The sequence below is a fragment of the Benincasa hispida genome, chromosome 9 (assembly GCF_009727055.1).
Source record: "Benincasa hispida cultivar B227 chromosome 9, ASM972705v1, whole genome shotgun sequence".
Lineage (NCBI taxonomy): Eukaryota > Viridiplantae > Streptophyta > Magnoliopsida > Cucurbitales > Cucurbitaceae > Benincasa > Benincasa hispida.
Window position 1 is genome coordinate 36,843,622 of NC_052357.1, and position 26,385 is coordinate 36,870,006.

Sequence of the window (26,385 nt, forward strand, 5' to 3'; positions counted from 1 at the left end):
ATGTTGTGTACCAAACTCGATATTTATTGTGCAGTAGGGATTGTTAGTCGGTATCAATTAAATCCAGGATTTGATCATTGGATGGTGGTCAAGACGATACTCAAGTATCTTCGGAGAGCGAAGGACTACATGCACGTGCATGAAGATAAGGATTTGATCCTTATAGAATACATGAACTTTGACTTTCAGACCGATAGAGATTCTTACAAATCAACATCAGGGTCAGTTTTCACTCTGAATGGAGATGCTATAGTGTGGTGAAGCATCAAACAAGGATGCATCACGGACTTCACTATGGAAGTCGAATACGTAGCCGCTTGTGAAGCAGCTAAGGAAATTTTTTAGTTGACAAAATTCCTTTCGGATTTGGAAGTTGTTCCAAATATGGATTTGCCTATCACTCTGTATTGTGATAATAGCGGGGCTATGGAAAATTTAAAGGAGCCTCAGAGTCATCGTTGGGGTAAGTATATAGAGCGAAAATACCACTTGATTAAGGAGATTGTGCATCGCAGTGATGTAATAGTCATAAAGATCGTATCTAAGCACAACGTTGTTGATCCCCTTACAAAGGCTCTCACGGCTAAAGTGTTCAAGGGTCACCTAAAGAGTCTAGGTCTGCGGGACATACGGCATCATGTTTAGGACAAGTGGGAGATGATACTGGGGCATGCCCTAGTTTATTGTATATTGTACATGTTTTATATTGTATTGTATATCAGTCTCCTGAGGCATTAGTTCACATGGGAGATTGTTGGCTTGGTGTCCTAATTCTCTCAGAGTCTCGTTGTTTATAATTATACACATTGTTTTATGAATAAAATAATTGTTATTTCATTTTGACATTTACTCTTATCCAATAAACTAAGCTCCATGGTTATCTTATGTAAAGTTAAGCATGTATATGTGATATACAAGTGGATTATGCCTTAGGTGATAACCTAAATAGGTCTGTAGTATAAGGACTAAGGTGGGATACCTGATCCTGTTGACACTACCATACGACCCACTTTGTAGAGGTTTGCAAGTGTTGTAAACTACTACAGATGGTAAATCCTGACCATTCATGTGAAGACATGCGAGCGGAGGTGTCCTATACAAAGAGTTTATATAAGACTGGACCACGAGATGACTAGACTCTGTATATAACACTGTTGATACTGGAGACTTACATCTCAACTAAACAATCATAGGTGACACAACCACAATCTTGAGTGTTTTGGAAACTCCTGCCTTTAAGGACGGTCCTTTAATTAGTATAGGTGAGAGTGGCCAGATTGCCAACTCAACATGCCTACCTTTTTGGGGACTTGTTTGATTTGAGAGTTGGGAACTCAATTACACAAGATGGAATTCACTCCTTCTCCGAAACATGGGTAAGTAGATAGATTGCTCCTTTAAGGGCTGATTCTGGGGCTTGAACATAGTTGCCACAGCTTCTCTTTGGAAGAGAAGACTCAGTCATAGTAGGACTATGACTTATGTTCATTAGAGGATTCAGTGATACTTAAGAAGTTAGATGTAACTACAAAGGCATAATGGTTATTGGCCGAGCTATACTTACGAGCAATCTGTGAAGGGTTGTCACACTATTGATTGGTTAAGATGGACACATAATATATCTATGGTAAGGAGAGTTCAGCTATCGAACTTTAGTGGAGTGCCTGGCAGTTAACGGATGGTGGATCCCATGACTAAAGAGTTTAGTCAGTTATTCACGTACTGTTGGAGCTTCGAGCTACAAGTCCATAAGGTCCCGTTGGTAGCTCAATGGATTCAAGTTGAGGATCAGTTCTTGGTGTTGATTTGAAATGTTCAAATTGATAAGAGGTAATTCGATTATATATGATATGATCGGTATGGTGTATGAGATACATCAAGTTGAGGGTTAATGTAAATGAGATTTACATTAAGTGTCATGGAATAGAAAAAGAGCTATGGTTTATATGTTTCATGAGATGAAATATTAAAACTATAGGTTATAAATATTTTATGGTAAGTTGGTTATCATATATATTTATAATAATATTAATTATTGGATAATTATCTCTTTTTCTCTAATAACCAATTGAGTGGGAGGTTATTGGTGGTTGCATGGTAACTGTGAGATTAAAGGAAAAATGTTTTCCTAATTTTAGTAAGAAAAGAAATAAGATTTTAAAAATTGTGTTTTGAGATTTTTCACTCTCGGAAATTTCTTACGAAAAAGTTGTCAAGTAAATCAGATTTACCAAGCGATAGCTTGAAGTTAGCTAAACGATCATGGAGTGTTCTTACACGATAGATACTCAGCTAGACGATGAGCTAAACGATCGCATAGCTTTTGCTAGACGATCGCATAACTTTTCCTAAATGATTGGGCATCGACCTATACGATAGGTTGTTCTATCTCCCACTTGCTCAATCATTTACACGATGTGGTTCCTCTGGTTTTCTGCCTTTAACCAAGTCTACATAGAGCCCACCCTCTAGATTCTCACACCAAGAATACTGAGGTAATCTTCTTGGTGGTATCATACTCAACTCGACACAGTCAAGTTTCTATGGAGGTCGTTCGAGGTGTTCGGTGTACTCGTGACCTTAATGATCGCTTAGTTCAAGTGCGTGGTTTTTGTGCAGTGTAGCGATTGTGTTGGACGAACGTTAGTATGTTGCTGTGTTGCTGTGATCGAGCGCTCGTGATCAAGGAACTTAAAGATGAGTCTACAAAGGTTTGTTGATTTCTCCCTTGATCTGTAGTAAAGCATGCTATAATTTCTATTTTATACATAACCGCATGTTTCCGTTTGTGATTGTAATTGTAAAGTTCATATACGATTGAAATTTGGAAAGATCCTTCCGCTACTCATGGAAATCCTCATGTCTGATTTCCTTCATAATGCACGCCCCTTTAAGCATTTGGCAAGGCCAAGACTGAGCATGCTGGCTTGGCTCAGGCCAAAGCCAACCCTTGCTTCCTTGGCCTATTTTGGTCCACAGTTTTCACTTTTGGCTCGTATTACGCTTCTTTTTTACCTTGTCATTTTTAAATGTCAATTATACGCTTTGGTCCAAAATCACCCATAACATTAACCCTCACTTTGATGTTAGATCGTGAGGTTTGGCCCAACTTGAAAGTATAATTTCTTCTAACTTGTGCTGCCTTGTGACCCTGTCGGTCGGCTCTCAGAAAGGTTGAGCTTCTCACCGGTGTCTATGTGAGGTGCCTGCAGATTGATCCATCAAACCTATAAAGTTGATATTGGGTACTTCGTTGGATGATGTTCTAGGCCCTAGAGTTACCTTAGCGGTGTTCAAAGGTGGTTCCTAGATTATCTTGTGAATGACCTATGGCATTCTGTCAATAGGATCGAGGTTTGGGGTTCCTTCAGGCTCTATTATTTTGAAGCCAATCCTTTTTTGAGGAATTAATCACGTATTGAATCTTGTCAGAAAGATGAAAATCAATTTTCAGAAGATTATGAACACCTTCTTGAAAAAGATGAAATGTCAATTTTTGAGAGGTGAGGCGGCCAGCAAATTACAATTTTGGAGCTTGATAGGGAAATATGTTCTCTGTACCTGCTGTTTGTTTAATAGGGAAGCATATCACCTATAAAGCTGCTTTTTGTTTGATAGGGAAGCATATCCCCTGCGTAACCCCTACTTAAGAAATATTTTGTTTGCATGAAATAGAGAACATTTGCTTAGGTATAAACTCAAAAAAAAAAAAAAAAAAACTCATAACCATTAAAAATAATAAAGAAAAGAAAATTCATGTTTTGAAACGAAAATAACTATTCTCAAATAGGAAATGGAAAAAAAAAAAAAAAAGAATAAAACCTATCTATGATAAAGTTGGCCTTAGCCTCGACCTCGTCCTTACTTGATTTCTCGTATCGGGTTATGTTCACCTTTGTTCTGTCTTTCCTCATGCTTCTGATCTTTTTCTGCAAACTCTCCTAAGTACCCATTATGAATCAATGCTTCGATATCATCCTTCAACTAATTGCATTCTCAATTGAAGTGCCATGGTCTTGATGATATAAATAGTAATGGTCCTTGACCCTTTTATCTAGGTTTGTCTTCATCTTTCCTATGTGATTAAGCAAATTGGTATGTTGTATTTTCATGAGAATTTTTTCAAGAGAGATTACTGTAGGGGTATATCTTTCAAACTTATTCGTTATACCGTGACAAGGTGACCTTGGTTAAGAATGCAACAAGTCTCGCTCTTTCAACCTCCTTCTCTTTGAACTCCAGTCATGAGTGTAGTTCCAGTTGTGCAGGTGACCTACTCTGGTTCCCATTTCATGTGCCTCTTTCTTTGACTTGACCACTTCCTCTGCACTCATGTACTTTTGGGCCCTGGTTATGAATTCAACATAACTTTAGGGTTCTCTTTTACCATTCGATCGAAGGAATCTTTCATCCCGTAATCCATATCCTATTGCGATCAATGTTGCCCCATCAATACATTTATCAACTTGAAGCGCTTCATTATTGAAATGTGCTATATATTCTCGAAGACTTTCATTTGGCCCTTGCTTGATTGTTAGTAGATGCATCTTTAGCTTGCATTGTTCTATCCCATCTAAGAACTGAGTAATAAAGGCTCGAGCTAATTCCTTGAAAGAGCCAATTGATCCTTTTCAGTTTTCTGAACGAATCCCTCACTAACATTGTCAAGGTAGAAGAGAATGCTAGACAGTGTATTGCATCGGACACTTCGTGAAGTTCCATCAAAGACCTGTATATGTCAAGATGCTCTATCGGATCTTTCTTTCCATCATAGGATTTAATGGTTGAGACTCTAAAATTTCGAGCCAACTCAGTTGCCATCATATCTTTAGTAAATGGGGGGTCCACTTGCTCGATCAATGCCTCAAGATCAACTCCTTCTATTTATGTGGCATTCTCGATATTCCCTATCTTATCTTGGATTCTCAACAACTCTAACCTCCAAGGAGGGTTATCGATCCTAGCCTCGGCCACTGCCTTGGCTTGTCGTTTTTCCATGATCAAGCTTCAAAGTTCTAACTTGATTATCTTCTTATCTTCTAAGGCTCTAATTCATCCTCATTCTATAGTAGGGTTCTTCGGTCTTGACCTCATCTTTTCATCCTCAGCTTGGTCTCCTCGGCCACGGTGTAGGTCACCTCGACCTTAGCATCGGTCATCTTAGCTTCATCTTGGACTCCTCGACACAAACTGTACTATTGATTTTAGTCCATTAGTCCCACTGGTCTTGCTATATGTAGCTTCATATTGTTTTAATGCTACTACAACTTCTATTCGTTTTCCTAGATTTTTCTCACCTAAGATCAACCTCTCCTTTGGCTTTAGAGTATGGGTCTTTTCCCATGGCAAGATCACGTACTAATGGTTCCACTTGAACTATTACTAAAGGGTTCTGCTTGTCTGAAATCTCAAGTAGTTGAGTCAGATCACGACCCATTCCAATTACTTGTTCTTCTAATGTTTCCAATCTTTCCTCAAGTCGAGGCGATGTTTGATTTTTTGTCCTCCGTAGGTGGCGGTCTTGGCTGGGTAACCTTCGTCCATGTCTTTATTCTTGTCCCTCTTACTCATATTTTGTAAGGTATGCAGATTATTAGTAGAACACTTTCTTTCCTATAGACAACGTCAAACTGTCGATGCCAAATTTTGATCAAGGGAAAGCGCACCTCACCTCCACATGACAACAATGGTAAAATTGTAACTCAGGGAAGAGAGAACCTGTAATACAAAGAAAAATGGCTCTGATGCCTAAGTCAGTAAGAGAATTATAGAATGGAGAAGAAGTCAGAAGTTTCAGATAACTCGTATGGAGCCCTAAGGGATATATTTGTTGGGATTGATGTCTTAATTCTCTCGAAGTCTCATTATTTGTAATTATACACATTGTTTATGAATAAATCAAGCGTTATTTCATTCTGACATTTACTCATATCTAATAAACAAAGCTCCATGGTTATCTTATGTAAACTTAAGCGTGTCTATGTGATATATAAGTGGATCATGCCTTAAGTGATAACCTAAATAGGTCTGTAGTATAAGGATTAAGGTGGGATACCTAATCCTGGTAACACTGCAGATACGGCCCACTTTATAGAGGTTTACAAGTGTTGTAAACTACTATAGATGGTAGATCCTGACCATTCATGTGAAGACATGCGAGCGGGGGTGTCCTATACAAAGAGTTTGTATAAGACCGGACCACGAAATGATTCGTCTCTGTATATAACATCATTGATACTGGAGACTTACATTTCACCTATACGACCATAGGTGACACGACCTCAATTCTGAATGGTTTTGGAACTTTTACCTTTGAGGGCGGTTCTTTAATTAGTATGGGTGAGAGTGGCCAGATTGCCAACTCAACATGCCTACCTTTTTGGGGATTTGTCTGATTTGGGAGCTGAGAACTCAATTACACAAGATGGAATTTACTCCTTCGCTGAAGCAGGGGTAAATAGATAGATTACTCTCTTAAGGACTGATTCCGGGACTTGAACATAGTGACCACAACTTCTCTTTGGAAGAGAGGACTCAGTCATAGTAGAACTATGACTTATGTTCGTTACAGGAATCAGTGGTACTTAAGAAGTTAGACGTAACTATAGGGGCATAACGGTTATTGGTCGAGCTTACTTACGAGCGATTGTGAAGAGTTGTCGCACTGTTGATTGGTTAAGATGGACATATAATATATCTGTAATAAGGATAGTTCAACTCGGTCTTTAGTGGAGTGCCTGGCAGTTAACAGATGGTGGATCCCGTGACTAAAGAGTTTAGTCAGTTATTTACGTACTGTTGGAGCTTCGAGCTACAAGTCCATAAGGTCCCGTTGGTAGCTCAATGGATTCAAGTTGAGGATCAGTTCTTGGTGTTGATTTGAAATGTTCAAATTGACAAGAAGTAATTTGATTATATATGATATGATCGGTATGATATATAAGATACATCTAATGGAGGATTAATGTAAATGAGATTTACATTAAGTGTCATGGAATAGAAAAAGAGCTATGGTTTATATGTTTTATGAGATGAAATATTAAACCTATAGGTTATAAATATAGTATGGTAAGTTAGTTATCATTTATATTTATAATAAGATTAATTATTAAATAATTATCTTTTTTTTTTCTAATAACCAATTGATTGAGAGATTTTGATGGTTTCATGGTAATCATGAGATAAAAGGAAATATGTTAACCATGAGATAAGAGGAAATATGTTTTCCTAATTTTAGTAAGATTTGCAAAGTTGTGAATTTAAAAGTTCCAATCTCGGAAACTACTCATGGATAGTTGTCAAGTAAATCAGATTTACGAAACGATGATTTGGAGTTAGCCAGACGATCGTGGAGTGTTCTTACACGATAGACACTCAACTAGACAATGAGCTAAACGATCGCATAGCTTTTGCTAGATGATCGCATAACTTTTACTAAACGATTGGGCATCGACCTATACGATAGGTTGTTTCATCTCTCAATTGCTGATTGTTTTTCCTTCGATTTTCTACCTCTAACCATGTCCACACAGAGTCCACCTTCTAGATTCTCACACCGAGAATACTGAGGTAACCTTGTTGGTGGTGTCGTGCTCAACTTGACATGATCGAGGTTCTATGGAGGTCGTTCGCGATGTTCGTGACCTTGACGATCAATTAGTTCGAGTTCGTTGTAATTGTGCAGTGTAGCAATCGTGTTGGACTAACGTTCGTGTGTGTTGCTGTGTTGCCGTGATCGAGCATTCATGATTAAGGAACTTGAAGATGAGTATTCAAAGGTTTGTTAATTCCTTCCCTTGATCATGTAGGAAAGCATGTTGTAATTTTTGTTTTATGTATAATCATATGTTTCTGTTTGTGATTGTAATTGTAATATTCATATATGATTAAAATTTGGAAAGATCCTTCTGCTAGTCATGATAATCATCATGTCCAATTTTCTTCAATATTTACAGAGAAAGTTGACCTAGGTTGTTCTCTAAGGTTTCAGAATCACCTTAGGACAATTAATGAACTATTGGCCCAAGAGGCAGGCTGACTTTATATTTGACTAGGGTCAACCTTAGTCTCAGCCTCCACCTTGCATCTTGTTTGAGCCATGTCTTGAGCCCAAAACGTTCTCTTCGGTCAGGGCATGCATAATGCATGTCCTTTTAGGCATTTGCCAAGGCTCATCCTCGGCCAAGATCTAGGCTGAACATGCTGGCTTGGGTTAGGCCCAAGCTAGCCTTCTTTTTTCTTAGCTCATTTTGATCTGCAGTTTTCACTTTTGGCTTGTATTACACCTTTTTTTTTTTTTTTTACCTTTTGATCCAAAATCACCCGTAACAATAGTTATGATGATATAATTATTATAATTTTTCTTTTGAGTTTGATGGATATTTTTATGTCCTACTTTTACTCTACTTCTTATTGCTTTCTAACTATTATCTTAAAAATTGACAATATTTTTATGTCGAGTTTAAATTGACAATTAAAAATATAATTTTCACTTTTAGTTGTTGGTAGATTAAGGATTAGATTTTAGGTTGATATCTTCTTAATTTGCTTTAAAATGATTAAGGCATAAAAGTAATTTTAACGGCACGCTGAAAAACATTGCAAATTCTCTATTCTCTAGCTCTCTTTGACAATTACTAACTTGATCGTTGGAGTGTTGTGGTAAAGACCACACCTAGTGCAAGATTTTCTTTATTATGCAAGGCGATTGTTTGATTCTTCCTAACATTAAAAATTAACAATAGGTACCAAATTTTGGTATCAACAATTAATTTTGTTTATTAAAAATCAAATTGTTAACTAATTAATTCACTATATCCAAATAAAATTATCTATAAAATGAAAAACAAAAGAAAAAATGGAAAAAAGAAAAACTCATAATTTTGAGAGAGCAAAGAGATTGTTGTAAGGAGAAAATGATACTTTTTTCTTAATATTACAATTTTTAAAAGTTTTTAAAATAAAATATATTCTTTTTTAAACTTTTTAGAAAAATATAAAAATGTTGTAGGTTTAAAGATGGCCGCATATTGAAAATACGACCTTTTTAAAAACAACAACTCCTAAGATCAAAGAAGTTAGCTTTTGTTTGTTTAAAAAAAGAAAAAGAAGAAAAAGAAGATTACATGTTAAACATGCAACCTTCAAACACTTGTTTTTTTTTTTTTTTTTTTTTTTTTTTTTTTTTTTTTTTTTAAAAAAGGAGAGAATGATGTGTTTGGAAAGCGGAAAAATGAGAAAATTTTCTAATACTATAGTTGTACCTACTACTCTCATCCATTATTTGACACGTCATCAAATGATTTATTAATTCATCAATAATCTTGGATCCTAATTAATTTTTAATTATTACTTTTGTGTCAAGTAATGTATAGAGGTAGCATAAAATTTTTCATCCTATCGTAAGGAGTAATTCTAAGAAAAAAAACTTAGAGGTAATATGAGTGATATTGAAAACCCAAGTAGGTTGTCTATTCAACATGCAATCTTCCATTCTTTAAAAAAGAAAAAAAGAAGGGAAAAAAAAAGGGGGAAAAAGCTAGTTTAATGTCTAATTTTATTTTTAAAAAATTGCAATACTAAAAAATTCAAAAGAAGATAATGTTTGAAAATAACTTATTCCCAACAAGAAGTTAAAAAATGTATAACAAATCTAAACTTATGTGTCCTCAAAATGAGTTTAACTCGAGGTAAAAAAAAAAATGTCAATTCCCATCCTTAAAAGTCTCCAATAAAACAATCATTAAAAAGGCTAAACGTCATATTAAATGCCATTTTAGGGCTCTTTTAAAAATTAGGAAAAATTATCTTTTTAGTCCCCAAATTTTGAAGAATATGTGTGTTTGGTCTCTGAGTTTTCAAAACATACGTTTTTAGTCTTTGAGTTTTTCAGAATAGGTTCATTTGGTCCCTAAATTTTCAACCTTTATAGTTCCTAAGTTTTAAAAAATAGGTTTAAAAAGTTTATGTAATAATTTTTTTATTATTTTAAATTAAAATTAATTTTTTAAGGATTACTTCTGGAAAAATTAAAAATATGTTGTTTTTTTTAATAGGAGGTCGAATTTTGAACCCTCGACCTTGTCATTATTTTTTTTTCTTTTTAATTATTTAGACATTCACCTTCTTCTTTCTTTCTTTTTTTTTTTAATTTTCCATTTTATAAAAACAATTTCTAAAAATATTTTATTATTTTATTTAAACTCTGAAAATAATATCTCATAAAAATAAAAAAGAGTAAATTAAAATATCTCATTTATATAAAAATAATTACAAAAATCAATGTGTCCCACAAGGCGGACGTCGTCGATTTCGAGCTGGTTGTCGTCGTCGACTTTGAACTTGAGGTTGCTCGGGTTATTCTTAATGTTGCTCTGGTACCTCTGCAGGCGCTTCATAATATAAATATCAATTATGCTCTCCACGATCCCTACCATGTCCATGCACGTATGAAGACGAAAGACCAGCCTCTGAGTTATAATGTCCTGAGCCAAATGTTGGCATCATCATCATCGGACTAATATAATCAGTTTGACTCTGCGTCTGCATCATAGGGGGCCCTCTTCCACAATATGAGCAACCTCATCAAACTCATCTTCTTCCCGAGCAGGTCCTCTACGTCTAGGAGCTGGTGGAGGAATATATAGGATATATCGACCGTATAATGTATTTCCTCCATATAGCTTGGTTGTCTACATATAACAACTCATCAAATGTTGTTCGATCTTTGTGAATTAATAAATAATTAGATAAATATTTAAAATAAATTTAAAAATTAAAAATAATTGACAATATTCATTCATTTACCAGATGACCCACAGCTGCTCCTGGACGAGTGACGTAGCGCCTTGTGATATTATTATACCAATGAATATATTCTTGAGTGACATCCCTGTCAAACTGTTCAAGAGAAACCCCCACTGCAATAAACTTGTACGATGGTATCATCGCACTACCAAATGTGCAACTTTTTGGACCAATCTTCAGTCCTTAAGTTAACATCATGCGGTACGGGTTCAGTATTACAAAGCGATGGACATCCTGCTGAAAACCGAATTGTCTCATTCACCTTGTAGGAAAATGCACTCACCAATATGAAAACATATGAGAGGACTCATCGTCCGCCATATGTTTTGACCATTCGTACAAAAAGAAAAGTATGCATAATAATTTTGTACGACTCCCAAATAACCTGAAACACAAAATATTATATTAGAGAACATTAAAGACAAATACAATAAAAATGTGTATAAAATAATCAATTAGGTTTAGGGTAATATATCTGATCAGGTTAAAGCAGATCAAACATGTATCTATACTGGCTAACTACATGTGTGGTTGTCCTAGTCACACAAAATTTGTCTCTCCACCTAAATTTTTAAATTGATAATTTAGAATCTAAAGTAACTAGATCAGTGATATAAAAATTAAATTGAATTAAAACAACATACTGAGAACCGTAGGCTCATCCAACTAACTGAGCATCATTAACATGTTGTAGCTGTGGAGCCATTGTTGGAAATCGCTCCCAAGCCCATAGATGCAAAAGTATGAGAGGTCCAGCTATCTCTCGAACCTTAGGTCTTGTTGCTTTGCATAGTTGTCTATACAACCATGCCAAGCATGCTCCACCCCACGAATACCACCCCGCATCATGGAGGTTAGTAATAGTGGCAGGAACATCAAGTGAACAAAATGACTTGATTTATCTGAAAACAGACTTCCACCCATCATTTGTAGTATATATGCTCGTGCATATCTTATGACGGTTTCCTCGTCTGCATCATCTATGAGCTCACGGAATTGTATTCCTAACTATATCAAACTTAACCTCGATTCTTTAATCTTGTCGACAAGTGGGGTCACACCGAGGTACAGTTGACAAACTTGTGACTAGTCATCGTACATCACTCCAGTGACCGGCTCACCGTCAATAGGTAACCGTATTCAGACATATGAAATGTATGCGTCTCGGGCCTCCATCTCTCGACCAAGATTGTGATCAGATGCCAGTCCAACTAAATAAATCCCAATCTGACAACCCCATAGAATCCAGATGTGTGCAGTAGTGGTAGTATTCGAGGGTGAAGCAGGATATTACGTTGGAGAACGGCCTCTCGACGCCTGCAAGATATTTCTCTAGTAGTACGATCTCGCTATACAACAAATGATCGATGAATGGACTGGTCGTACAAAACATCGGGATCAACAGGTCCTGGGTTTAAAGCCATGATCTAAAAGAAAAATATATATTTATTTCTCAAAAAATATTTATTTCTCAATTAGAAGAATAATATACAACTTAATTAAAAGAATAATGTACAACTTTATAATAAAAAAATTGAATATACAATAAAAATATCTACACTTAATTAAATAAACATGATAAAAAAATGTATTTATTTCTTAATTAAAAGAATAATGTATAACTTTATTGATTAGAATAAAAAAATTGAATATACAATAAATTATTATAAAAAAATTGAATATACAATAAATTATAATAAAAAATTTGAATATACAATAAATTATAATAAAAAAATTTGAATATACAATAAAAAAAAAATTTATTTATTTTTCAATCCCTAACTATCTGGAGCCCGTCTTAGTAACGAAGGACACTTCATTCGATTATGGCCTAACTTATTACAAAATCCATATCGTTGTCAAGTGGCTGGTTCTGTCCAATTTATCTTGTTGTGGTAACGTGAACTTTTCGGTCTACCAGGTTTTCTCAACAACGATGGATCAGGATGTAAGACAGGCATATCAAGGTGTATGATCCAGTAATTTTCATGCGGTACAGGTTGAAATTGAGGAGAGTAACATTCAGCATATGTTGACAATTTATAGTAGTCTTCAATAAAATCTTCATAGTTCATGTTAAAATGTGAGCAAACGGCCATAAAATACGAGCATGGAATGCCGAATGCTTTCCACTTGTTACATGAACAGTACCGCTCGGACCTGTTTAGCCTCAATATTTGAACGTTTCCTCCTTTGGCATTGAGACTATGACGTTCAGTCTTCACATGAAAAACACCTTCATACCGATTGTATGATTGTACTTCATGTTTACTAGATCTTACAGCCCATTTATTTATTTTCTCGTGTGCGTACCCTGATTTTTACTCCACTTAGTATTATAAAATATGTTTGAAATAAATTGTTAATAACATATATATATATATATATAATATATATGATATATATTATAATATATAATAATTACCGGGTGTATTTTTCTGATGCTCCATGCATCCCTTATTCTTCTCTTCTTTTCCTCGAAATATTTCACGCATTTGAAGAATGTTATCTGAGCAAGAGCATTATAAGCAACATTCGAACTCCTCCTTTAAGGACTCAATTTATGCACTCTGATAGATTATCGTCATCCACCCATATCTGAATCCTCCATCATGTGCTTGAGTCCATTGCTCTAAACTAATGTTGTCAAAAAAACTCAGACAGCTCCGATTTATTCCTTTGATATCTTCAATTGCTTTATTGAACTTTCAAATTTGAAACTGACACCCGGCACGATAAACATAATTTTTCAATGAATTAAATTTATACTTTTTATTGAACTTGCTGACGATATGTCATAAGCAGAAACGATTGTGACATTTCGATCCCGTCCAACCATTTGCTGGATTGTTCACTGATGCAATTATACCAGCATGTCAATCTGAAATTAAACACACCTCTTCGTGTATTACAATTTCTCTCAGTTGTTTCAGGAACCATCCCCATGAGTCTTCGGACTCTTCATCAGCAACGGAAAACGCAAGTGGAAGAAGATGGCCATTCAAGTCAACTGATGTAGCAATCAACAATTTTCCTCTATATTTTCCATACAAGTGTGTACTATCTATCTGAATTATTAGCCGACATTTATTAAAAGCTTCTATACAAGGATCAAATGCCCAAAATACAGAAGTTAGGATAGCATGACCTTCAGTAAGCGTTTCTTTAACTCTCCACTCTACACGTGTTCCGGAATTGGTCTGCTTAACCATATATAACCATCTGGATAATAATTTGTAAGATTCATCCCAATCACCGAACACTTTAACCAACGCTTTTCTTTTGCCCTCCCATACCCTATGGTAAGTAACATGATATCCAAACTTTGATTTGATGTCGGACTACAGTTGTGCAACACTGATAGATAATTTTTCTCTTACGGTATCACAGAACTCTAGTGCAATCATTGATAAATCCAATTGCACATGACTTTGACTTAGTTCTGAATAAAAACATGTATGCTGCTGATCGTACTTAGTGATCTCAAACAAGCCATGCGATTTTTTCTTTATTGCATGAAGTCTCCACTTGCAACCTTTCTCCCACTTCTTACACCGAATTGTCCAAATCGTCAGTGTAGAATCAACAACCTGATATGGTGCGTGACATTTTATTACAAAAATATTTGACCGCGTGTTGTAGTATTTCCTTGTCTTGACAAATCATCCCTTTATACACTTGAGTATTGTCAACGTCCACAGGGGCTACAATTGGGTTATGTTCTCGAATGTTATCCAGTACATTCATATCTAAATCGTTGAATGTATCTGAAAGCATTTCATGTTCATGACCATCAAAATTCAACTCTTCAAATTCATCATCCGTTTCAGTTCTGAAGTCTCTATACAGGTTGTTAGCCGCCATATCTTCATTATCACATGGCGATGCAACTGATTCCAGATCAGGATCAATACATTGAGTTGGATCTTCAAACTGGTTAAATGGTATATCAGGATCCACCCCTATCCTATTTACATTTACATACAAATGCACTAAATTCGGTAGTGGCATTGCCATTGAGAACATCAAGTTCATAACTTGTGCATTCGAAATAGGGAATGACATAAACCTTATTGATCCTGATGGTCCTAGATTAGGATGTCTATATATTATTTCTATCTAATTTGTTCCCATATCTACACTAAGTAACATCCCAACCATTTCAATGAATTGTTCAAATACAATTCACTGTTCACATTTATGCTAAAACTCTCACTTGGTGATTGTTCATAGTCAACTCCATCAATACCATCAATCATATTACCATTTGTAAACAACAAAAATCCCAAAGACAAACATCAACTTTTTGTATTATACTTTTTATAATAAGTATATTAAAAAATATTAAACTTTTTAAAAAGTTCACAATAATTTTACTTTTTATAAGTATATTAAAAAATCACAATAATTTTGTATTAAACTAAAAATATTAAACCTTTTAATTTATAAACATAAACTTTTTAAGTTTTATGAACATTAACTTTTTAAACATAACAATAAATTAAACATTTTTTTAATTATTTTTAAACATAATAATAAATTAAACTTTTTATAACTATTTTTAAGCATAACAACAAATTAAACTTTTCAAATTACAATGAGGTAAACTTTTTAAAACTATTTTTTCAAATTTAATACAAAATAAAAAAATTAAATTAAATTAAACTTTTTCAAACTATTTTAAACTATATTTTCAAAGTTAATACTAGAAAATCAAATATCATAAGAAATATATTAAAAAAATCACAATAATTATCATAATAATTTTGTATTAAACTATAAATATCAACTTTTTAAACATAATAATAAACTAAACATTTTAACACTATAAACATCAAAGTTAATACTAAAGAAATCAAATATCGTATGAATAAAATAAACTTTTCAAACTATACTAAACTTTTTAAACTATACTAAACTTGTTAACTATCACAATAATTTTGTATTTTAAACTATAAATATCAACTTTTTAAACATAACAATAAACTAAACATTTTAACACTATAAACATCAAAGTTAATACTAAAAAAATCAAATATCAGTATGAATAAACTAAACTTTTTCAAAACTATACTTTAAACTTTTTACACTTATACTAAATTTGTTAACTATCACAATAATTTTGTATTAAAACTATAAATATCAACTTTTTAAACATAACAATAAACTAAACATTTTAACACTATAAACATCAAAGTTAATACTAAAGAAATCAAATATCATAAGAATAAACTAAACTTTTCAAATATCATAAGTTCAACTCACAGATTCGATGGTAGTTCTCTTTTTTCCTTCAAAGTGACAACGTTCACACTTTTTTCCTGTTATTTGTTATCTGACAACAATTACAAAAAATAAAAAATAATATATATAAAAAATAATAATATAAGAACAAAAATAGAATTTATAATTATTCTTAAAAAATAAAAATTTAGTAGAGTAACGAACCAGTATAGTTTGTGATCAAGGGTTGTGTGAGAACAATTTGTATTAAATGAAATACAAGAAGAGAAATAGAAATGGAAAGCAGTAAGTTAAAAATGGGAGGAGAGGAATATTAAGAAGAAGAGAAATGGAAACGGAAAGCAAAAGGGAGGAGAGGGAGATGATTTCGAAGGGTAGTGAGCAATTAGTAGAGGAGGAAAAAGATGATTTCAAGGCAGTGAGCTCGATGAAGTGAGGCAGTGAGCAAGGGAAGTAATGAGGCAGTGAGCAAATGAATGGAAAATGGGGGTTTAAAAGCACATAGGTCGAGTGTTGGGTTGGCAAAATTAAAGTGGTGGTTTGAGGGCAGGCATGCATGCTACGAGAAACTTGGTCAACAGCGACAGAAAGGGTCAGGCACGACAGCGGGTGGCAGGGGATGGGACGCGTCATGGTGCTTGTCAAGGGTCGAACTTTCGACCTACATAAGTCGAAAGTTCAACGTTCGACATACCTTGCTTGTCGAAGGTTGAACTTTCGACTTATGTAGGTCGAAAGTTCAAACTTCGACAACCCTCCATGCAAACCACTTTCTTCTTGCTTATCGAGTTCTCAACCTTCGACCTCCATATTCATCGAATCCTCAACCCTCGACTTCTAGCCTCGAATAGACAAAACAACCACATTTCTCTAATTAATTTCAAAACCACCCTATTTTCCGTTTGCAAAACTATTATAATAAAAGATCCATTATTTCTTCTCTCTAAAATTATTTTTTTAATTTAAATTTTATAAAATTATATACAATGAAAACAAAAAATAATTAAAAGTTCTTTTAAACCTATTCCTGAAAATTTGAGGACTAAAAACGTATATTTCGAAAATTTAGGACAAAATGCACCTATTCTAAAAGGTGAGGAACTAAAATAGTATGTCTAATGAACCAAATGCACTTACTCTTCCAAACTCGGTAAAAAAAATGTAATTTGCCCTAAAAACTAAAAGTAAAAATAGGGTAATATTTATATATAAATGATTTGTAATATGAAAAAGGGCAATACCACCCAACCACCGGAGAAGAAAGAAACACATTGCTTCAACTACAAAGAGCATATGGCGACTGAGCTTGAAGAATTGATACAGTTTCTCTCTTCGCCCTCCCCTCAAGTAAGTTTCATCGCCGATCATTCAAGTATTCTCCATCTTTTTCGATGTCGATTAAGGATTTTCACAGATTCATTTTGTATTAACTCGATTAGTTGGTGAGATGCAGTATACACTGCTTCTTGTTCTACCAAAACTTCAATTTTAATCACAATCCATGATTTTATTGCCTTCAATTTCAGTTTACACCCCCCTCGTTCTGTTTTATTTGGTGAATATTAGGTGATTCTATTCATGCTTCGAGTGTTTAACAAGTTATATTCCACATTTTGATCCCTGTGACAGCTTTTCGTTCTTTGCAACAAAAGCTGATAATGGGAAGTTCTTCGTATGTTGTGTGAATACCATGTTTGCTTCCGTTGATTGCTGATTTAGTTTGCCTGTAATCACAATTAGGTTTAGAATTTTACAAGTGACAAACTTCCATTTTTTTGCTGTATAGTTGAGAAAAGGGGCTATAGACATTGTTCAAGGTTTAACTGGGTCTGAGGATGGGCTGCAGTCTCTTGCCAAGCACCCAAACATCTTGCTGCCATCATTAGCTCGACTCTTGAGAGAGCAAAAGGTGGGCTTTAATGTAACTTCTTTTTTTTTATAGATAGAAGGTGGTTAACACTGTATCTGTATGTATATTTTCTATGGTGTTGGAGGGAATATTTTTAATTAAAAATTTCATTTGTCCTAAACCTATGTATTAGCAAACAATTGAGCAGCTCAGAGAGTTTTGTTGAGCATGCAGTCATATTAAACATCAATTATTCTTCCTAACTTCCTGTTAGCATGACACTGTGTAAGCTAGCTGATTATTTGATAGGCAGGCAAAAGTTGTCATAATGTTTGCTGCTGATTATTTATGGTTTAAATATAACTCATGCTTCGCACTAATGCAATTTAGCATTTCAATTTCATTTGCATCATTAAGAAGATGGGTTTCTGTTGCAAAACGTATTTGGATATGATTATAAACAATTATAGGAAATTGGCCATCCGTTGGTAGAGTATGGTTCAAGATATTTGGAAAATGTGACTCATAGAACATGGATAATTCTGTAGTGAGATATCTTGTCTTTCATTTCAGGATGTTGCAGAACCTGCAGCTGAAGCTCTTGTAAATCTTTCACAAAATTCTGATCTGGCTGCAAAGATGATAGACTTGGGACTGATTGGAGAAGCTATGAATCTTTTATATAATGTGGACTCCAGCATTAGCCAGTTGCTAATAATGCTTCTGGTTAATCTAACACAGTTGGATGCTGGTATTGCTTCGTTACTTCAGGTGTGCCTATATTGTTACAGTGACCTTGTCTTTGGTTGATGATGAGACGAGCTATGTTTATTGAAATTTGTTTGGGAAAGTTGAAATGCTAAATCTTAAGCATTTCCTTTGCAAATGGTTTAGACTTTCATGATCTTTATGAAATAAAGAGATTGTTCTTATGTATCAATTCTGCTTCATAGACTGGAGATGACAAGATGCAAGGTCTGTATGTTATGAAGATTGTCAGATCATTTTGTCGTTCAGCAAGTGAATCCAGTGGTATGTTTTGCTTATTCTTTACTGCAGTTTGCTTAATATTTATTTTTAAAGAATGTTGGACACCATATTTATAATTTAAAGTTTAAATACCTGGGGTTGCAAGGTTTTTCAGTTATCTTTGTTTCTTCTAAGTTCTCCACGTGCAGTGGTTTTACCAACTTAATTTGCTGTGCTGCACTGGGAAATGAGTTTACAAGTTCTTGGGTCTTTCTAGAAAACAGACAAAAGTAGTAATAATACTAATTGCAATGCCTCAAGGCCAGATCCTCTGCAGCCTTTACGTAGCCCCTCCAAACATTGATTCTGTATAGAACCAACATTGACATCCTGTCATTTAGAGTTTTATCAAATTTCAACATTAATCATCTAAAGTTTTCAGCATTCATCTGACATTTTAAATTGATTTTCTGCTAGATGATCCCTTTGAGCATGTTGCTTCCATACTTGTAAATATATCAAAGAAGGAAGATGGAAGGAAGCTTTTACTTGATCCTAAGCGGGGACTTTTGAAGCAGATAATTAGGCAGTATGATTCAACTAGTCAACTACGGAAGAATGGAGTAAGTCCGATGGATGTTTATTTTTAACAAGAAACAACTTTTCATTGATATAGATAAATGTTCAAGAATACAAGTTCCCAATGGGAACTAAAAAAGACAACCAAAAAGAAAAAGGCCCAAAACTAGGTTACATATTGTTTGATCTACATGATTGGTACTGTATTATTATTTTTATGTTTTTGGTAATTTTGGAAACTAAGCCATGACTGTAATTGGTTAATTTTTACTTATTCCAACTCAGTTGCTAAGTATATATGTATTGTTCAATCAGTTACACTTTAGATATAGTCTAAGTACACCTGGCTCATGTCTTCATGCGATTTGCTTGTTTAAGGTATTTGGAACTCTCAGAAATTGTTGCTTTGAAGCTGAAGGTCAACTACAAAATTTACTCTTGATAGCTGAGTTCCTTTGGCCAGCTTTACTTCTCCCTGTTGCTGGTAACAAGGTAATATTTTTACGTCTTAGTGATCAAAATGGAACAAATTAAGAAGTTCAAAGATCAAAATAGACATTTTCAAAGTTAGGGACAAGAAGGAACAAACTTGAATTTTATTATTATCTTTTTAGTTCAACCCATGGGTTGGGAGATTAATCTCTTTTATGTACTTTTTTCTTTATCCTTGAATTTAATTGATTTTTTTATTCGACAGTGATTGTGTAAGATGCAACAGCATGTCAGTTCTAGTTTATTTCATTGCCTTCAGTCTTTTTTGATATGTTCCTATTTTTGTGATATATCTCTGATCAGATAACATTACTCTTGTAGCATCCCCGTTCTCTAAGTTGCAACTAGTTCTTATGTATCATTGTATTTTGAGCATTAGACTCATTTCATTTCATCAATGAAAAGTTATGTTTATATTTTTTCTTTCTTTCTTTTCCTTGGAAAAAAAAAAAAAAAAAGCAAAATCCCTTGCTCTTACTATCCATTCTCTATGTAGTTCTAAACTTATGTTTGCAGTTTATTATTTTGTCTAAACTCTCGTGTTATTTATTAAAGGATTAGCAACCTAGATATTCCTCATCAACAAATTTCGTGATTGTTATTGCATTTATATGGTAGCATTTATGTGAGCAGGTTTATAAGGAGGAGGATACATCAAAAATGCCACTTGAGCTTGGAACTGCACTTTCAATTGAGCGCGAACAAATTGACGATCCTGAAATTCGAGTTCATGCATTGGAGGCTATATACATGATCATATTGCAGGTTTAAGAGAATTACATATTCTTTTGAATTTAATGAAATACCTTTCCTCTTAAAATTTAACATTTTTACCTGTTTAATTTCTTAAAGAAACAAAAACTTTTCATTGAAGTTCTAACCTCCCTTGAGGGGGAAAATCTCCTCTGAGAACTAAACGAAGAACTAAGGACTTTTGTATTCCATTTAATCAGGACTCTTTTGTATACCTTTGGATATTTCATCAATTAATGGATAGTTTTTTATCCAAAAAAAGCAAAGAACTAAGGGCCTGTTTGTTTTTTAGATTTTGTCATAGGTTTTCAAACAGACATTTAGGACTTGTTTGGTAAGCAATTCAAATTTTGTTTTATATTTTCAGATTCAACGAGTTCAGCAAATATGCATTTAGTAAACAACTTGGATTCAATTTTCGAAAACTGTTTGTGGATTATGTGATTCAAACCGTGTAAATTCTGAAAATAATATTTTTATGTTTTCAGTGTCTTCTCGTTTTGAATTTGAAAGTTTAAAATACAAATGTATTAAAAGAAAGATTTAAAAAAACATTAACATAAATAGTATTTAATCTAAGAAACTCAAATATTTTTGTTAAATTAAAATATGTATTATATGATATATTATAAATTGCATGTTATTACAAAACCAGTTTTGAAAATTCTAAAATCAATTTTGAAAATTATAAATGCTATACTTTGATCCCTAAAGTTTAGAAAATAGTTTTAAATGGTTCTTGAGGTTAGAACATAAAGATATCACTTAGTAGTCTACGAATGAATTAGAAGGATGAGCAAATTATCATATTTCAACTCCTTTAATTCTGTTTCTCATCTTACTCTCAAAAAATAAAAAATTAAAATTAAAAAAAAAAAAACCCTTAGAAGGTTAAGTTTCTTGGCTCAAAAGTATCATGGTTCTTCTGCTCCTTCCAGGATGCTGGGCGGAGAGCATTCTGGTCTATCAACGGACCAAGAATACTGCAAGTGGGGTATGAAGACGAGGAAAACCCAAAAGTAATGGAAGCATATGAGAGAGTTGGCTCACTAGTAAGTGACATTCGTTCTTCACTAAACTGTCAATATCTCTAAATCTAGTGTTGTTTGTTCATCTTCTGTAAAAATTTCATACCAGCTGTGTCATATTTATATAACTTTACTTGATTAATTGGTCAGCTGGTTCATAGCGGTGGCGACGAGGAACAACACGATTGAGGAGCAGACATTCAGGTATGTGGTAGTTAATCTTATACCTCTCTGAAAAGGGGTTCTTATGAATCACTTCGCTATTTTAGTCGATCTTCTGATAGTTATGCAATCCCTCTTGTACAAAGGAGAAAGAGGGGACAAGTGATTCTAGTTTTTATGATTAATTTTGAGTCAATGTTACAGTATACCATATACGTTTGTTTTCCGAGTTACTTATGCTGTTTATTCTTTTGGTCAAGGGTAGAATAGTCTTTTATATCTCTCATGCAGTTCTTGAACCATACTATCCAAAACAAAACAATTTTACCACCTTGTTGTTCTGTCTCAGTTTTCTTTTCTTTAGATCCATGAGGTAATAATTTGATTTTACAAGAGCAATGTTCTGTGGTTGCATAATTTGAGTTTGAAAGTTTGCAGGTTGTGAATCTTTGAACTTTGACGGGCAACTTTGTTGGCGATTCGTTTTCTGGTGATCAGATTCAGAACCGATATAGATTAACATTTGAAGTGCTTAAAACCATATTTTTTTCACTTAAAAATATGGGTGGCTGGCCCTGGAGCTATCCGCGATTGGCAATGGCATAACCAGAAGAGGGGCAGGGGAATCAAGATTATAAGTTGGGTAGCGCAGCGCATCTATTTCGGGTACAATATTTTTTAAAATATTTAAAAAGTCATTTCAAACAAGTCTACGATTTTAGTGGTATTATTGTTGAGTTTGTGTAATGAGGACACTAATCTTTGTAATATTAATTTTTGAAGATAATCATGAATGAATAATGTTGTTTATTTATAGCCTAAGGTTTTCAATGATGTTTTGAGAGTGTTAGTATTTCTTTGAGAGAACTTATTTTCTTCCCATGTTATTTTTCTTTTCTGATGGAAAACAAGGAAGTCATTAAATATAACTTTTGGGATGTGCAAAGCAATTTTGAGGAGAATTTTAACTGTTTTATATGTTTGGTAAAATAAATTATTTCTTAATTTTTTAAAATTCACTTTTCAATTTTTTAACCCTAGGTTGAAAATCACTTATCTACCAACTTTTAAAAAAGTAGCTTCCTTAAGAACCTGTATTATTCTCTAACTAATTGTTTTAATTTACAATCCTATTCTTTTTATATGTGTGTGTTTTTTTTCCTTTTCCATTTATTTCATTTTATATCAACAAACTTTTTATTGATTCAACAGTTTTATAACAATTGGCTTTTCTAAACTTTTATCAAATATTATATTAGATAAAATATCTCGCAATTAATTTTTAAGGACAGTTTTTAAATATAAAAAATTGTTGAAAAATATTTTTAAATATAACAAAATATCAATGTCTAGTAATAGATATTGATAGACGTCTATCAGAATTGTTATAGATAGATTTCTATTAGTATCTGATAGATTGACATTTTTTAATATTTGAAAATATTTCCAGTAATTTGTCATTTAAAATAATTACTCTTTTTTAAAAACAATTAACTTATAATGAAATTGACGTTAAATGTTAATAATAAAAAATACTATATATGTGAGTTAGAGGTATTCGTAGGTTGGATTGGGTTAGATTTAGGGATATTTAGGTCGAACCCTATGTTTCGATTTGTGTATTTCTCTTACCCAAACTAACCCTGTTAAATTATGAATCCAAATCAAACCAACCAGTAAAAAATAAGTTGGTTGGTTCAATTCCATCGATTTTGTTTCAAAAAAGGTTGAGTGAATCCTTAGTTCTTTACTCGTGATCTCATAGAAAATTTTAAATGATCTCGTAATGTTCAAGGATATGAAGTAACTATATAATATTCATTGAAATAAAAGAAATATACATGAAATCAAATTAAAATAAGATTCACCAATAATAATGCTAAAGCCTAAGATTCCACAATAACAATATCCAAAATCCACAAATGTCTACAAAATTCACAATAAAGACTACAATGTTTTATTTTTTTAAAAAAAGACTTAAATGTTTTCAAATGTCTACAAAATCCATAAGCAAGACTACAATGTCTACAAAAATCTACAAAAATCTTCAAAATTTCATAAATACGACTATAGTGTTCACAAAATCAACTAAAAAGAACAATCCATTGAATTTTTTAACAGGAACCAACAGACTTGAACGATCCATTCATGATCCTATATATGTATGAAAACATTTAGAGTACTATCAAATTTTTGTTACTTTTTTTATTGATCACTTACCACAAAATCCACTTCCTGTGAGTGTTTATATGAGAAACTCTCATAATTTTCCAAACCTTTCGGCTGTAATCTTGCATTGCTCCTTGAACCTTAAACAAAATTTAAAAAATAAATTATATAAGAACGTTATCACAATTTCAATATATTAATATAGAGTAAATATATAAAAGGTAACATGATATACCTGATAAAACTTGATCACAAGTTTCCATTTCTTCAATTTGTGGAGTAAGATCTAATAACATCGGCTTCACACGTAGCTAATTTTGTATACATATTAAAACCTCCACCATATTAGGACTTAAAGAACTTCTAGAAGAGTCAAGTAGGAATACCTTCTATACTAAATGTTGATTAAAAAACAACTATTGACACTAGTACAACTAAGACATCTCGAGCAACTTGTGATAAAACGTTGTATTTGGAAGCATTTAATTTCCACCAATTCGAAATACGAAAATTTTCGGTCAGATCCTCGTTAGGTTCTGACAAATATCTCTCTAAATCATTTCTTATTTCATTCAAATTTTTCTCTTTTCTTCTTCGTCTATATTCCAACTGTAAATCCATTTCCATGTCATCACAATCCTCACTTATTTCAACTATGTAGTATGGTTGTTTAGAGGCACGACCACTTGAACCACTAGTCTTATAAAACTCATAAACTAACTTTCACCTTATCATTCATTGTTCTAACAACTCCATCTCCATAGATACTTATAAACAAGAAGACACATAATCCAACTTATATTGTGGATCAAGCACAATAGCTAGAAACAACACTTTGTTCACCTTGTCAAGAGATCCCCAATACTTATCAAATTTCATTCTCATATTGGAAGCCATAGTATATATCACATTATTTACATTGGGCTCCAACTTATTAAACGTCATTGAATCCCATAAAGTTCATGAAAGAATGTATTAGAAGTGACATGAGTTGAACCATTAACCTTTAATGTAAGATCATAGAACATATTAAAAAATTTTACAAATGTTCTAACATGATTTCAATCGGCTAAAATCAATGACCCCTTTCTTTTCTTTCCATTCTCATCTTCAGTAAAGTGAGGTACAAAATTTTCATCCTTTTCTAAGCATTGAAAAGCCTTTTCAAATTTTAAAGCATGATTAAACATCAAATATGTTGAGTTCCATCTTGTAGACACAGCCAGACAAACAAATGCTTTAGATTCAATCTTTTCATGTCCAACATACTCTAAACATTTCTTCAATCGTTTAGGGGAAGATCTAACATATCTTACAACATTTCGTACACTAACTATCAAATCATGCAATTCTTTCAATCCATCATTGACAATCAAGTTCATAATATGAGTACAACATCTCATATCAATAATTCACCATCTAAAATAAGAGACTTCCAAATCTTTAGTTTTCTCTTCATATATGAGATTACCGAATCATTTGAAGTTGCATTATCAACAGTAATTGAAAAGCCTTTATCAATACCCAATCCAATAAACAACATTCAATTACTTTACACCAATTGTCTCTCCCTTATGATTAGGCACTTGACAAAAAATCAATATTCTTTTCTATAAATTTCAAAATCAACAAAATGTGTTGTAAGTACTATGGAATTGATCTTTTGTAAGGAAGTCCAAGTATCTGTGATAAGGATCACTCTTTGACCATTTTTCATTAAAGTTGATGTTAAGCCCAAAAGACTTGGTCTGTTATGTCTTATCATTCATACTTTGTTAAGCACAAACCAAAATATACTTCAGAATTGCATGGTCCGATTTTGAAAAGTATTGGTGACAAGTGTGGTAAAGATTAGCTAATGTACATCAAACGGAAAGAAAAATGTTCAGCTCTCAATCAGACATAATTTTTTGAATTTTTCTTTCTCTCTAGGGTTCTTACTTCCTCTTTCTCTCTCTTCACAAATTCTTGATATTTTTGCCTAGAATTTGGATGAGGAATCAAGAAATATGCAAACAAAGAAAATAGTAGAGAAGAAGAGTTACACAGTGATTATAGTGGTTTAGTCTTTTTAGACTTACATCCACTTTCAAGGTATGATTCTGACTTTTTTGTTCGAGCTTCAAAGTAATTTTTCTCTATGCTTGTTTATAGATACACTAATAGATGATTTCTCTCTCACCTTTTTATAAGTACATATACAATTTGTTAGAAAAAAACTGTAAGTTTGAGAAGTTGGTCTTTCTATTTTAGTCAACTTTTCTAACTATCTTTTTTGTTTCATGCATGAGATGAACTAGAACATAAGGTATTCAGCTGATTTTTTATCTTGAA

General features: G+C 33.2%; 1 protein-coding gene across 2 annotated transcripts; it reads left to right on the forward strand.

Annotated features, from left to right (window-relative positions):
- Window positions 1-17,281: 17,281 nt before the first annotated feature.
- LOC120085212 (protein HGH1 homolog) lies at window positions 17,282-22,698 on the forward strand. Of its 2 annotated transcripts, none has more exons than XM_039041104.1 (10): window positions 17,282-17,397; window positions 17,837-17,959; window positions 18,473-18,670; window positions 18,853-18,931; window positions 19,346-19,491; window positions 19,826-19,939; window positions 20,573-20,704; window positions 21,631-21,744; window positions 21,871-21,924; window positions 22,314-22,698. In XM_039041104.1, exons 1-9 carry the CDS (start codon window positions 17,344-17,346, stop codon window positions 21,907-21,909), a joined length of 999 nt encoding a protein of 332 aa, XP_038897032.1. In that variant the 5' UTR covers window positions 17,282-17,343; the 3' UTR covers window positions 21,910-21,924; window positions 22,314-22,698. The 2 variants fall into 2 exon arrangements, with proteins under 2 accessions (XP_038897032.1, XP_038897031.1); XM_039041103.1 differs by having other exon boundaries at window positions 22,321-22,698.
- The last annotated feature ends 3,687 nt before the right edge of the window (window positions 22,699-26,385 follow it).

Excerpts from the sequence above, each read along its gene's own strand:
- LOC120085212 (XM_039041104.1), top strand. The coding sequence starts at position 17,344 with ATGGCGACTGAGCTTGAAGAATTGATACAGTTTCTCTCTTCGCCCTCC. Across the intron at positions 17,398-17,836 it reads TCTCTTCGCCCTCCCCTCAA|TTGAGAAAAGGGGCTATAGA; the intron begins GTAAGTTTCATC and ends TTTGCTGTATAG. Across the intron at positions 18,932-19,345 it reads TTCAGCAAGTGAATCCAGTG|ATGATCCCTTTGAGCATGTT; the intron begins GTATGTTTTGCT and ends ATTTTCTGCTAG.